This window comes from Scardinius erythrophthalmus (genome assembly GCF_964197995.2).
Source record: "Scardinius erythrophthalmus genome assembly, chromosome: 24".
Lineage (NCBI taxonomy): Eukaryota > Metazoa > Chordata > Actinopteri > Cypriniformes > Leuciscidae > Scardinius > Scardinius erythrophthalmus.
The window spans coordinates 21,119,780-21,135,592 of record NC_138244.1 but is presented as its reverse complement, the minus strand read 5'-3'; the positions used below and the strand labels follow the sequence as shown (position 1 = coordinate 21,135,592).

General features: G+C 40.5%; 1 protein-coding gene across 1 annotated transcript; it reads right to left on the bottom strand.

The window, feature by feature from the left end:
* Positions 1-220: 220 nt before the first annotated feature.
* LOC308684348 (troponin I, fast skeletal muscle-like) lies at positions 221-12,496 on the bottom strand. The gene is made up of 7 exons (XM_081355505.1): positions 12,397-12,496; positions 9,685-9,716; positions 9,555-9,591; positions 8,852-8,980; positions 6,383-6,472; positions 1,976-2,152; positions 221-506 (listed from the first exon to the last, which is right to left on the bottom strand). The coding sequence occupies exons 2-7, from the start codon at positions 9,690-9,692 to the stop codon at positions 420-422; spliced, it is 528 nt and encodes a 175-aa protein (XP_081211631.1). The 5' UTR covers positions 9,693-9,716; positions 12,397-12,496; the 3' UTR covers positions 221-419.
* Between the last annotated feature and the right edge of the window lie 3,317 nt (positions 12,497-15,813).

Below are 15,813 nucleotides of genomic sequence, written 5' to 3'. Positions count from 1 at the left end.
CTCCATAAATGTGAGTTGAAATGCCATCCATATTTCTTCTGGAAGTTGTGCACAAACCAAATTAAATTAAAATGCCACCCATATTTCTTCTGGAAACGGCACCGACCAAATTTAATTTCAGCACTGTAATATTTATTCATTAAAGTGAAAACAAAGCACTAGTCAAAGAGCGTAAGGGAGTGAAAGAACAGTTTGCGTAATAAAACAAACAAAAAAGGGATTTTCCTCAAAAGCATTCATTTAATGGTCGTGGCTCAGCGATGATACACAATTCTCTTTCAGGACATATACATACTGCATGAAACAAATGCTTATTTGAGGCACTGAAAGCTAAAGACAAAACTATGGCAAAAAAAGATAAATGATTGCATAGCACTGACGAATTCCTACAATAATTAAACAAAGAAATGTCAAGGAATTTAGGCTTCGCCCTCAAACATCTTCTTCCTGCCGCCCATACCGGCCTTGTCCTCAACGTTCTTACGCCAGTCCCCAACATCTGAAACCTGGATTATGAGAGAGGAATTGAGTGTGAAGGAATGGTAGTTTAATTAAACATAGGCCTGTATATCACGGCTGTCAACATTAATGCATTTACGCATGCAATTAATAAAAAAAATCCTTAACGCGTTAAAATAACTATGTGGTAACCTTGGTAGCACGTACAACTGCATCATTAACGGAATTTACGTCACGCAGTTAGATGATCTTAAAAGTCAGGAGTTTATCAGAACAGATGATACCGGACAATGTTTCTCGGCTGGATAAAGCAAACCAAAGTCTCGATGGATGAGGATTGTAAACACGATTGTGGTAATGTATAGGAGTTGTACAGTAAGAACGCGCGAGTCTGTGATATTGATGCGCAAACAAACGCACATTGTATTTATGCTCAGACACATTTCAATACATTCACATTATTACCACACACATTCAGGAGGATAGTTTTGTTATCTGTCATGTTGCTGTGTTCATTCTGAATGGATCCATGTACTGTAGTGTAGTAGGCATATAATGTCAGGTCAAGGTCATTGGTTTAGGGAGTCTTATTTATTTATTGTCATCTCCATGTGGTTCTGTGTTGAGTATTGCAACTTGAAATGTCTAAAACTTAAACAAGCTCTAAAAAGCTCTAAACAAGCTCTTTGCTGTTGCACTGTACACATACTGTACACTGAACTCTAAAAAGTTTTGTTCTGTAACTGTTTATTTTTTTTCGTGTGTGCTTTTGTGTGCATAAATTTATGAATTAAGCTATATGGACTGTTTATATAATACATTTACCATGAAAAAAAAATGCAGAAAATGCAGTTTTGTGAAAATCATCCTTCAATCGGAGAGTTTATTTTGCTGTATATAGCAAATGATGAGAAAATGAACATGTTAAAGAATATTAATCGGGATTAAAATCTTAATCTTTTGACAGCCCTAATATTACCTTCTGAAGAGCTGCTTTAAAGCTTAAATTGAATTTGTTTCATAATTGATGCATTTTAGAACATTAACACTGTTTATTAATGTGAAGCTGCTTTGAAACAATCTGTATTGTATACAATAAAAATGTGACTTGTATAAATAAATGTGACTTGACATATAAACCAAAGGAAGACACACAAAAATGCATTATTAACTACTCACTCAATAAACACATTTATTAAAGCAGTAAATCATGAGAGCTCATACGTTAGCATGATTTTTGCCATGGTTAACGGTTGATAAGAGCCTCTAATGGTTCATTTGTTTTAATAATAAATATTATTTTTTTATTCATATTTATGTGATAAGTGATACAAATATTGATATTATTGTTTATATGTTCACCTATGCTACAAGCAATGAGCAACTTGAGGCCAGTTAGGGGGATTTACCCATGGTAAAATCACTAATGCACGGATGCTTCATGGATTTCTATAACTTCACATCTGCTCTGTACTATAAGCACAAAGGAATAGTCACAGCATCATATTTCACTCACCTCCTCTTTGACTTCCTTCTTGACTTGTTTCAGGTTGGCTCTCAGATCCAGAGACACCTTGTGTTTGGAGCCCAGAAGAGCCTGAAGCATCTGATCGGCAGACATGCGCACTTTCCTCAACGCGGGTTTCTTGAACTTGCCAATCAGGTCAACCACCTTGATCTTCAGCTCTTCAATCTATACACACATTAGACTAGAGTCAAAATGGACCTCAGAGAACGTCTCGGATTACAACTGTAACCCTGGTTCCCTGAGGAGGAAACGGGATGCTGCGTCGAGATGCTGTGGGAACGCCTCTGCTTGATTGCGTCATGAAGCACGTATGAAATCAGTCCAATGGTGTGACGGAACGTTATGTGACGTCATCGACCAGGAAAATATAAAGCATACCTGGAACAAACAGTCACTAGCTTCTGATAGGCTGAAACAAGTCACTCACAGGCATGCAGGGAGTATGGCAGGGCAACGCAGCGTCTCATCCCTCCTCAGGGAACCAGGGTTACAGTCGTAACCCGAGACAACATTCCACCACATCACAAACATATTGGAGGGAAACTCCTGACGATAATGTTTTAGAAGCAGCCATACTCCTAGTCTTTTGGTCTGATGCCTCACAGTGCCACGAAGGAAACGTAGACGTGTTAAGCAGCTAAGGCCAGCTAAGGTAAGCAGCTAACAGTTCGGTAAGGTAAGCAGCTAAAGGTAAGCAGCTAACAACCTCGGTTGAGAGACCTAAACTTATGAACTGGGCCCCCTCAGAGGCCAAGCCCAACGTTTTCTGGGCAGGGGTGAAGGATCAACCCACTCGCCTGAGAGAAATAGTCCCTCCTGAGCGGAATGACCTGAGGTGAGCCGTCGAGGAGAGACTCTAGGTCCGAGAACTGTACTCGGGCCTGCCAAAATGGGACTATTAACGGAAGACGGGCCCCGTCCTGGCGAACTCTCTCCAGAACTCCCGGGAGCAGAGCGATAGGGGGAGTGACCTCAGCCACGTCTGCACCATAACGTCCAGCCCCAGAGGAGCTGGCTGACTGAGTGAGAACCACAGTGGACAGTGTGTCATCTCTTAAGATGCGAACAGGTCGACTTCCGCTTGACCAAGTTTTTCATAGGAGCTCCACCACCTTGGGGTGGAGTCTCCATTCCCCTGGCCTCGGCCCCTGCCTCGACAGAATGTCTGCTCCCTGATTTAAATACCCAGGGATGTAAATTGCCTTTAGAGAGAGCAAATTCCCTTGGGCCCACAGGAGGATCTGGTGAGCCAGTTTATGGTTGATGTAAGAGACCACCAATGTGTTGTCCATGCGGACAAGCACATGATGGCCCCTCAGGTCCGGAAGGAAGTGTTTGAGAGCTCAAAACACCGCCATCATTTCTAGCCGATTTATGTGCCAAGAAAGTAGATGGTCCTGCCACAGACCTTGCGCCAAGCAACCACTCATGATTGCCCCCCAACCTGTGAAGGAAGCATCTGTCGTTAGTGTTACGCAACGACAAGAAGCCCCAAACACTGGGCCTTGGGCGAAGAACCAAGGTTTCTTCCACATGACTAAGGCACGTAGGCAACGCCGCGTGACCTTGATCATGCGAAACGGATTTCCCCTCAGAGAAAACCCCTTGGTTCTAAGCCACCACTGCAGGGGTCTCAGGTACAGGAGGCCAAAAGTTATTACGTTGGATGCAGCTGCCATAAGATCCAACAGTCTCTGAAACTGTTTCACAGTGAGTGACTGGCCTAGTTTTACCCCATTTACGGCTGAAAGAATCGATGCTATACGAGCAGGGAATAGTGGTGCTGCATCGTCATCAAATCCCAAGCCACACCTAGAAAAGTGGTACTCTGAGCTGGAAGGAGCACACTCTTTTTGGCATTGAGCCTCAGCCCCAACTTTCTCATGTGAAACTGAATGACATCTCGATGCCGAACCGCCATCTGCTCGGAATGAGCTAAAATCAACCAGTCGTCGATATAATTCAACACGCAAATGCCCTGGAGTCTCAGTGGAGCCAGAGCTGCATCCACGCATTTCGTGAAAGTGCGGGGTGATAAACTTAGGCCGCCGAAGGGAAGAACCCGATTTTGGTATGCTTTGCCCCCGAAAGCGAACCTCAGGAACTTCCTGTGATGAGGTAGATTGCTACATGGAAGTACACGTCCTTCAAATCTATTGTGAAAATCCAGTCCTCGTACTGAATCTGTGACACAATCTGTTTGAGTGTACGCCTCCATCCTTCTTTGGAACAATGAAGTAATGGCTGTAAAACCCTAACTCCCTGCTGGGAGGAGGAACCCTTTCTATAGCCTCTTTTCGCAGAAGAGTCTGTACTTCTTGCTCCACAACCAGAGCCTGCTCGGGGTCCACCACCCAGAGGGAGGGCTCCTAGAAATCTGGGCAGACGAGAACCGAACTGAATTCTGTAACCCTTTTCTTTTGTGAGCAGGACCCAACAAGATATATTTGGCTGTAGTTTCCACGCTGCCAGAAAATCTGCTAAGGGGACCAGTCTCTCAGGACTGGCCTCTGGAATTGGTCAAACAGCCACCTCGGCGCCCTGAAACGGTGAACCGGGAGGGAACAACTGAACTGGCAGCACTGCGGCCCATATCGGAGGGTCGCCCCCTAGAGTGCACCAAAGAGAAACGGGCACCGTGTAATGAGGTGGAATCCGTTTCTCCCTGGAGGGGACTGCCCTCAGAAGTCTGACGGCCTCTGCGTCAGGACTTTTTCTTAGTCGAAGCCTTCTTTGAGATAATGACTGTCCTCAGATCTGTCTTATCCCAAGACGGCTACAGCTGAGATTACTAAAGGAACCAGCCTCTCGAGACTCGTCTCTAGTATAGCTCGAGAAGCCAATCCATTGTCCTGAAACGGATGACAACCAAACTGACCCCTCTTAAACCCTCCTTCTGCGAGTTAGACACAGAGACTAGAACTCGCTGGAGATCGCTGCACCCCAAAGCACACAAGGGAGATAATAGATGGGCACCATATAATGAGGTGCTATCCATTTCCCCCTGGTAATTCACCAAATATTTCCTCAGAATTAAATGACTTAAAATAATTAAAAGATCAGATTAGTACATATTTAATTTTCTCAAAAATTAAATGCAGCCAAATATCAACCAGACAAGAATGCATGGTCTGAATGACAGGCTGAATATTCATATTATAATCTCAACACAAAAAGAAACATAGCCTTAATAATAGTCTGCTAACAAACATGATTAGTTTGCACACAGTCATGAGAGAAAGAGAGAAAGGGAACTGCTTGTCCTGTCTGCTCAGTTCCCTGCGCATATATATATACACATTGCCTTGGCAAATGCGAGATGAGACACTAGATTCTTATTGCAGAGATGCAGACCCAAAATCTACACGCTGCCTCGGCAAACGTGAGATCTGAGCCACTAGATTCTTATTGCAAACCCGTAATCTATGTGGTGCCTCGGCGCACACAAGATTTGAGATCGAGTCACAGAATCTTTACTGCAGATCCATAATCTATGCGCGGCATACGCGAGATCCGAGCCAAAAATCTCTATTGACTTTCTTACCTCGAGAAGAAAGCCAACAGAAGCAGAGCTAAAACTTACGACAGTGCAAACGTTATACGCCGGGAATTTATGAATGAACACTGTCAGCCCCCTTTTACTAGAGCTGACCGTGCATGCTCCACTCCCAAACAAACAACACATAAATCGCGTATATCCCCACTCTTAATGAAGCGAGGGCAGGGAGGAACACATGATCCAAAATGCTGTTTGCTCGCCATTCTACTCCTGTCTATATATATTGTGCTTGTGGACAAACAACAATAAATAGACAGAGACCGTTTAACACAGAGCGCTTGCTGAAGACACAGAAGTTGACACAGAAGAAGATACAGGCTGTTTCTCAATTCCAAGAACGCAGAGAACGGACTTGTGTTCTCGTGGAGACCGGTCTTGCCAAGAAGAACGAACTCGGAACCGGCCGCAATGACTTCTGGGACACCAGGCGAGTACTAGCTCAAGTCTGCATTCGATGCATCCTCGGTATCAAGAACACATCCGGGTTCTTTCATGCGTCCTCTGTACTTGCGTTCTTGAGAATTGGGTCTGAACTTCGACGGTTATGATGACTTAAAACGAGAACACAAGGACGCAAGATCGCTGAAGAACGCATATTGAGAAACACCCACAGTGTTGTTCTAGGTATGCTTTATAGTTTCCTGGTCAATGACGTCACATGACGTTCCGTCACGCCATTGGACTGATTTCATACGTGCTTCATGATGCAATCACGCAGAGGCGTTCTCGACGCAGCTCAAGTTCCCTTGATATGGAATTCAATATATAGACTCAACAGAAACATCACCTTCATCATCATCATAAGTTATGTTTGAGTATTATAGTTTATAAGTTACCTCTTTATCTCCCTTGCCCACTTTGCTCTGCAAGTCATATCTCTCCTCATCAGCCGTGTCGATCTGATGGTGAAGTTTCTTGCACAGTTCCTGAATGGCGACATTGAAAGAGTCAGGCTCTCTTTTCTAACTATCTTTTGCATCATAATGTTTCAAGAGTATGCAATATAACTTTTATCATGCCTAGTCGCATATACATCACTGAGACATCAGTGAAACATCTGGACAGCACTAATATAGCCTACATACTAAGAACATATGTGTTTGTTCACAACCATAAATGTCAAGAAAAAAATATTTCGAATGCCATTCTAATATCCAAAAGAGAAGATTGTTGCAAAATCTAGATAAATTCCATTGGTTTTCTGGATGTTTACTATGATTTTCTAAAAGTTTTTTATGGTGCCATCTAAATAACATGAGTACATCAGTGTTTATATTATATTATATTATATTATATTATATTATATTATATTATATTATATTATATTATATTATATTATATTATATTATATTATATTATATTATTAAAAAACACAAAAATCAAGCATTAATAAACAATATTAAGAGCCTATTTGTTCGTTCACAACCATAAACGTCAAGAAAAACATATTTCAAATGCCATTTTAGTAAAATTGAAATATATTTCATTGGTTTTCCAGATGCGTCTATGGTGTAAAACTGGAGAAACTGGAAGAACTGGAAGAACTGGAAGAGAGGGTTACTCTTTGAGAAAATAAAGGAAATTAACATTTTAACTCTCTTGCTATATTACCATCCCCATTCGAGACACGATCACACTTGAGTTGATCACCTCCCAATTTACACATCATTCCCTTCACCTATCCCTACCTGAATTCACCCAGAAATCGTTTAATATGAACAATTATCATACAGTATTATACATGTTTGGTATCATTTGAAATGTCTCAGTGTGACTGGTACGAATGTCTCGTTCCCAAAGAAGTAAACCAAAAGGTAATAAACTTCTTAAGAGTTTAGAGATAACTTGCACACAGAGGAGGGTGTGTCTTCCAGGCATATGGCATTCTGCTCCCAAAAGGAGTAAACTCTGAATGCAAGTTCCCACTGTGAACTCATGTTTACATTTGAAAAGAGGTTTCTGCGTTGGTCTGAGTATTTAGGGAGATGCTGAAGAAGGCTTGTGGCGATTTGTAACTCAAATTAGCCTGTGATGTGGAGTGTATGCAGGCACTCCGCATCATTTTATAATGTCAGGTTCGCATCTTCTCTCTTTATTCCAGAGCATTTGATGTTTTGTATTTATTATCTTTCATAAACTGATTATGAAATTGGCATGATACATTTACCTGACATAATAAATTGTTATATTTGATTTTATTCCGACTGACTCTGAAATTGTTTTCCCAAGTAGATTAAACGGATTCGTATGTTACCGCAAGTTTTGCGTCAGATTAGTGACAACTAATATTTGGCACTAATTCTAGTGTACGTGTTTTGCAAAGACAAGAAGTGAATTTCCTTTTAGGGTAGCAAAAGTGCTGCTTGACCAACCTAAATCTGGGTGTGTCAGCTGTGTGTTCTCCATACCTCTACTGAAGTAAACGTTACTTTAATTTCAAGTGTATGCAATCACGGGGGCTATACCAAAGTATCTTTGATTGTTTTAGCGTGAATGTTTGGTGACCGAAGCTGGCGAGCTTGTGATCGTGAGACCTACGTTAAACAAGGCATGAGGACCTCTGAGCGACATAGCTTCCTAATATGAACGGTAAAATATAAGTAAAGAGTTAAATAGAACAATCAAGTGTATTGCTAAACTATTATATAATTGACCAATAACCAATTGGCAATCTAACCTAAATTTGAGGTTGTGATAAAATGGAGTCAGATAAAAGTTTAAAATGGAATTCAATTACTTTGCCACACGGAAAGACAGTAACACGCAGAGACCTTCACCCGTTCTATCGGATGCCTCCTTTGGACCGATCTATACGGGCTTACACTGGTTTTCTTGAAGTACTTTCGAAGTGCCGTGTAAATTTTCTGGTTTTTGTTTTGTTTTAGTAGACTAAAGGTTTTTATGCTTTAAGTTTTAGTAAATTTGTTTTGTAATTTTGTTTTGTGCTTTTTAAAAAAGTTTCTATAACTTTTTATTTCACTTTTAATTATTTTAGAATTCAGCTGTCACCTTGGCTACTACCTGAAATAATATTTATTAGTTTTAGGTAATGATAATAACCCTGATGTTCATGAGTATGGTAATGATATAATGATATATTCATCGAATTACTGTTTTTGTAAAGAATGTACTTAAAATAATCTAACAAAAAATTCTGTCTTCCAAATGAAAACATAAACAAATAAACATCTAAGTGATACATGTGCTACGAGAGAACGTAAATCATATCCATATATCATATACAATCATACAAGGACTTTTAATTAAATTAGCATTCTGAACATTTGGTGAATGTGGTGACAGACCTGCAGATCCGTTGTAGATGAGGGCATGGACAGAGGAGGGCAGTTTTCTGCCATGTAATTCTCCCTGTCTACAATTAGCTGGGCGGCTTCTTTCTCCATAAGGCCCTTTGCAATGCTAAGCACCAAACTCTGTAGGGCAAATACATCAGTTAGACCCTGGATTTCATACAACCCCATTATAGTGCTTTTATCAGCAACACACATACTGACAAACATAAAAGCAGTCAGAAGAAATGACACTATTGTAAAGACCACATGTAATCACATGATGTGCACAGTTCCTATTGAAACAGGAGGGCGGGACATTTCAAAGGGTCGGATTTTACTTTTTATGTCAAAGCCATGATGTGATGTGCTACTTGCTGGTCTGTTAGATGGTATTAGAATGAGGGACATTCTCATCCTACAAAGCATTTGATTGGATAAAGTAATATCAGTAAAATAGTTTAACAACTTAAAAGCTACATGACATTTTCACAAGCGAGGTAATGACGACACTGTTCTTGAAGCAGACCATGACCGCATTACCAACTCGGTTGTGCATTATTTTATAATAATTCAACGACCCGTCATCAATTATTCCTTAATTATATTATATTATATTATATAGTCACAAAAGTTAAATATTATTTCATGAGGTCTTCAATAAATATTTTATAATATTATATAGTATCAAAAGCATCTGTGTATTCTTTAACTCTACCTTGAGATGGTGCTTGCGGCTCGATGTCATCTTTTTTCTGTGATGGAGGATGAAGGAATTACAATTGAACAATAATAGATTCCCATTTCTTTGATATGAAATCAATGAAATAAGATATTCATATACTCACTCAGACATTTTGGGCTCCTGTTTTCTTCACCCCTGTACAGAGTGCAAAACAGAGCAAAAAAAATGTAAAGACATTTTTTTAAGAGATGAAACAACTATGAACTATTATGCTATCTGTACTCGTTGTGAATACGCAGGCCACAAGAAGTAATTATTTTCTCACTTTTACTCACGACATGCTATCCGGCAACAAAGGATACCCTGATCTAAGCTAGCGGTGGTGCTGCCAGACTAAGACAATGCATGGACTGAGACAAAAATGCGTTTGCCCGCCTATCTAAATGTAGGGAAGACGGTGAATAACCCCTATTTCAAAAAATTGTGGCGTGTTACTTTAAATATGAAGAAAAAGACTACGGACTTTTGACACATCTCGGAATAGTTCAGAAGATAACAGACAAATTGTCCTCTTGTAATCTGCTATTGGTGAGTATCTAACGCAGGCTATGCTGATCTTTTTGAATATTCACTCACGTTATAAACGTCAAATAATATAGATTTTTATATAAATTCTTGCCCTTTGTTCGCCCTAGCTAGCCTGGTGATGAAAAAAAAATAAAGAGAAAAGGTTGTTTTAGATCTAAACATATAGATTAATGCATTAAACAAGCATCTTCAACTGTTATTGCATCTCTTCAGCTTTTTCAGTTTCTCGCGCCATGTTTTAATATGCAGTGTAAAGTCAAAAGTTCAACTTTTGTAAACACGTCTCGACACCATGCTATTTTCCATTTTGTTTGCGTTTTAAAAGCATTTGTGCATTCCTTAATTTAGCTTACCGCCATTTTAAAGCCCTCACTATCTGTCATAATATATACATGGACATAATACGTTGCTACACGTATAGGCTATAATGCCTATGGGACTGCAAGTCGACAAGTTATAGTTAGTGCCTGTGTAGGGACTAATTACATGCTTGATTAGTGATATTAAAGTGTACTTTATTTGTGTTACAAGTACATTACAAATTCATTACGCGTGTCTTCGAAACATACAAGCCATATACCATAAGTGTATTACATTTGAGTAAAAAGTATAGGCTATGCTCAGTAATACCTTTGGCTTAAATTCCAAATACTACAAATTGTACACTTTGTCTTCAATAACAAATGTACATTAATAAACAAATATTACTTAGCTATACTTTATACAATATACTATTGTATACTATAATGTATTTTGAAAGTATACTTCAATGCATTGTTACAATGATAATTTTCATCACGCAGTTTTAAATATAGGCTGCCTAAAATATATATTTTACGTAAAGTGCAAATAAACAGAATTTTCACTTCAAGTATATTTTTTTTTATACATTTTTTAGAAAATAATATACTAAAGTACAAATATTTTAAAGTGTGTTAAATGTTGTTTTATGAAAATACGTAAAAGCATGATGCTAATATACTTTTAATATATTTAAAGATAGTATATTTGCAATGTACTATTGAAAACGGGAATATATTTCAAATACAATAAAGTATACTTTTTTTCATTAGGGATTATTTATTCTTAGCACCCCCTTTGAACTGTTAAGCCCCCCCCCCCCCCTTAGCACCCCGAAGAAAAACAAATCCTGGAGCCGCCACTTGAACCAGCATTTGGAAATGTCTTGCGATCCAGAGGGAGGGCTGTGAATTTCCCCCTCTGATATCCAGTATCTCAGTCTCCCTGCTTCTGGAACAATTTATGCATATGTCAACAATACAACTAATCTGACCCTGTCTGCAGACAGCTGTATAAATCACACAGATCGTGTTTTTTTCTGTATTCAGATATTTATTATGCTGTATTCTTGTATATTTATAACAGATCCCTTCAAAGCTTAGGATGGTTCGACAGAGATATCTAAGGAAGGGTTATTTTTCTTTCTTTCTTTCTTTTTTTTTTTTTGTGCAGATAATTGTTTTTATAGCATTAAAGGGTTAGTTCAGCCAAAAATGAAAACTCTGTCATAATTTACTCACTCTCATGTTGTTTTAAACCTGTATGAGTTTATTTCCTCTTTTGAATATAAAGTAAGATTTTGAAGAATGTTTGTTAACCAAACAGTTTCTGGTCCCCCATTGCATTCCATAGTGTTATTTTCTATACCATGGAAGTCAATGGTATAGCAACCCACAATATATGTTGAAAATATCTCCTTTTGTGCTCAGCACAAGGAATTAATACAGGTAAATGATGACAGAATTTTCAACTATCCCTTTAATGGAATAACCAATAAATGTATTAGCATTTGTAGTGGCATTTCAGCATACATATTCATGTTCATACAGTCATTTAAAATGTCATTTTTGTGCCAAGCTCATTTTGGCAGTCCAACACGCATTGCAAGATATTCAACTGGCATTTAATTCAGTAGCAAGAAAATAAAATCATTAATACAAATTTAGGATTACATAATTTGTGTACAATACTCTAAAATTACTTTAAAAAAAATTGTTTAATTAATTTCAAAATTAATGCTAAAATAATCACTTAATAAAATAAAAAAAATATGAATTATTTATTTTATTTTATAGTTCCAAATAAAATAAAATAAAATAAAATAAATCACTATAAACTGCTTACAGAAATACGTTTGTCATCCTAAAAAACAATCCAAAGCATGAGTTCAGTAAATTCCAAGTGAATAACACCTCAAAAACAAGTCAAGCATCTTTGGATGAGACAAAATGGAATCAAACCATGAAAAGGTAGAAATTGTCCTCACCTATATGAGAAAGTTAAGCAGCAGCTCAGCCCTTAAAGAAGAATATCTGAAGGAAGCAGACCACAAGCAGCAGGTCTACTCTTATAAACCGATATATAAGCCTGGCGTCATCATTCGTCTCCCCTCTTTATGGTAATGTAACTAACCACTGTTGGTTTGCCAGGCTCTTGAAATATCCACTTTTAATGTCCGCCAATCACACTGCTTAAAATAGACTATTGGTGAAAACAAATTTCCAGATGTCAGGATAATGAAACTAACAAGAAGAATTAGGTCAAGGCAGTTGTTGAATATGATCTGATAAGGGCTGTCAGGAGTCGTTCATCTGCCAAATGAATTGATTAATATGCAGGGTGTTGGAGAATAACAATTGTGTTTATGTTTCTTTTCTTTTTTGGCTATAACTAGGAAAAAATGTAATTTTGTTTAAACTTGATTATTTATTTTTGTTTTGGAAGAAGACAAGCTGCCATTTCTGCTTGGTAAGGATTAAGTTTCTTATATTTAATTAATAGAAGCAACTGATTTATTGTGATTTATTGTGCTCCCCCCTGCTTTTACCTAACATGATCCTCTGGTTTGCAAAGTCAGCAGCGCTTACTAATAAACGTAAGACAGTTGGTAGTGGACTATTTTCAGAAACCTTCAACTCAACCTTGCTAAGACAGAACTGCTTGTGGTCCCAGCCAACCCAACACTCCATCACACCTTCTCCATTCAACTAGGTTTGTCAACCATAACTCCATCCAGGACAGCCAGGAACCTTGGAGTTGTGGTTGATGATCAGTTAAACTTCACAGACCACATTGTTAGAACTGCTTGGTCCTGCAGATTTGCCTTATACAACATTAGGAGGATCAGGCCCTTCCTATCAGAGCATGCTACACAATTCCTTGTCCAAGCTCTTGTTCTATCCAGACCGGAATATTGTAATGCTCTCCTGGCTGGTCTTCTGGTCCTCTCCTGGCTGAGTGGTCTTTAACAAGCCTAAGAGAAGACACGTCACACCTCTCCTCATAAATTTGCACTGATTGCCAATAGCATCAAATTCAAGGCACTGATGTTTGCCTACATAACAACCAATGGCTCTGGACCCCTATACCTAAACTGACTTCAGAGCCCTACAGAAGCTTGCGTTCTGCAAGCGAACGTCACCTTGTGGTGTCATCCCAAAGAGGCACAAAATCACTTTCACGGTCCTTTTCCTTGACTGTACCACGCACGGTCCTTTTCCTTGACTGTACCACAAGCAGTTCTGTCTTAGCAAGGTTGAGTTGAAGGTTTCTGAAAATAGTCCACTACCAACTGTCTTACGTTTATTAGTAAGCACTGCTGACTTTGTAACCCAGAGGATCATGTTAGGTAAAACCAGGGGGGAGCACAATAAATCACAATAAATCAGTTGCTTCTATTAATTAATGACCTGCCTATCTCAACCCAGGCTGCTGAGTCTTTAGCCATTTTCAAGAAATTGTTTATGCAGAACATTATACATGATGTAGCCTATGGGGCAATTTCACACAATATACATGATATAGCCTATAGGGCAATTTCACATCTATAGATTGTTTGTTTTGTTCTGAAACAGGGACTTAATTTGTTACAATGTTGCATTTTCTTCTTGGTTCTGTTCGCTTTCACAAGGCAACCCTTCAAAGTGTACCAAAATGTGTTTGTGCAAGTCACATGCGAGTCCTCTTATTGGTCATAGTTTCCTCTGCGTCATTTATCAAGATGATTAATAAGCTCACACCATGAGCTTATTGTGGCTTTATTTGTAACTGTCGAGACACACGCAAATACTATACGAATGTAGCCGTCACTCCCGCTGTTAAATTATGTACTACATTCGTATTAATACTACAGCAAATTCAAACACGCTCTCTCTGGATCTCTCAGTGCTGTCTAGAGGTTAACAGAGTCAAGACACATGTAAACACTATATGAATGTTATAATGCAGCCAGAGCATGAATCAAGGCTTCATTGGGACAGCATTCTAGCAAGGAGAAGTGCAATTACACAACATTTTAAGATGAGGAGGTGCTCTTTTAGTTTTCAACTGTCATAATGTCTCTTGATAATTGCTCTTTTATTGTTTTGGGTACCACTGGCCGAGAGACCTGTGGCGGAACAAAAAGAAAGGGGATCAAAAGATTCTCCGCCCGGTCCTCCTCCGGGGGAGGGAGTGGTGCGGTCCCCATCTCCCGAAGAGCAGTAACTTTCACCTCCGGTTCACCCGTCTCAGGGTTGCTTGCACTTCCGCTTGCCACCTGGTTTGGCAGCGGCCTGGACAGGCTGGCCCGCCTTCCTGCGACTGGCTCTGCGTTGTGGCCTAGTTGGAGGCTGCTGCTGAGGCATAGCGGGAGCGGAGGACGTCGCAGGAGGGCGCCTTTGGCCGGCAGACGGGCAGCGGTTCGCCTCCGTCAGCTTCTGGGCAGCCGACAACTGTTGGGAGAAGCTCTTGACTGTGTCGCCGAATAGCCCAGCCCGGGAGATGGTGGAGTCCAGGAACAAATATTTATCGGCCTCCCTAATGTCTGCCAGGTTGAGTCAGAAGTGGCGCTCCTGGACCAACATAGTGGACATTGCCTGACCAATCGAACGTGCAGTCTCCTTCGTTGCTCAGAGAGCAAGGTCGGTCGACGGACGTAGCATGGAGGGCGGAAGCAGCTTGTCCACAGGCTCTGTAAGCCTTGCCCGTGAGACCGGATGAGAACTTACAGGCTTTGGATGGGAGCCGCAGATTACCCCGCCAGGAGGCAGCGGACGCCGGACACAGTTGCATCGCGATGGCCCGCTCCACCGGGGGGATATCCACATGCCGCCCCGGGAAACCAAACGTCCTGCCTAGAAGGTTCTGGACACGGTGGAGGGTTCCACACGAGTCCAACCTTTTCAGCAGCCCGGGATAGCATAGCCATCCAGTCCTGGTCCGTCTCGGGCAACGAGACAGAAGGAGGCAACGCAGCCGAGTCTTCATCCCCAGAAGACTGAAGCTCCCCCTCCGATGCTGCAATCGACATCTGATCGTCAGCGGGAACCCCAAAGGAAACGGCTGGTCATCCATGAGAAGGACCAGCGCGCTCCAACGGAAGCTCCATGGCTTGCAGTGTTGCAAAGGCGTGAGGCGCCAACGAAGGTTGACTCGGTGGGGAAGCCCTCACGGTGATCCTCAGGTCTGGGGACCAGATTAGGCACTAGATCGGGGCATAGGCGAGTGGACTGCACATCCCTTGAGGTAAGCCAGTCTTGACCTCAACACCGCAATAGTCATGTTCCCACAGTGAGAACATGAGCTATTCACAAAAGCAGCCTTAGCGTGTTGAATGCCCAAACACGAGAGGCAGCTATTGTTGCACAAGAAAGTGCAGCCTGCTGTGCAATCTCAAAATGGGAAACGCCCACCGAACCAACAC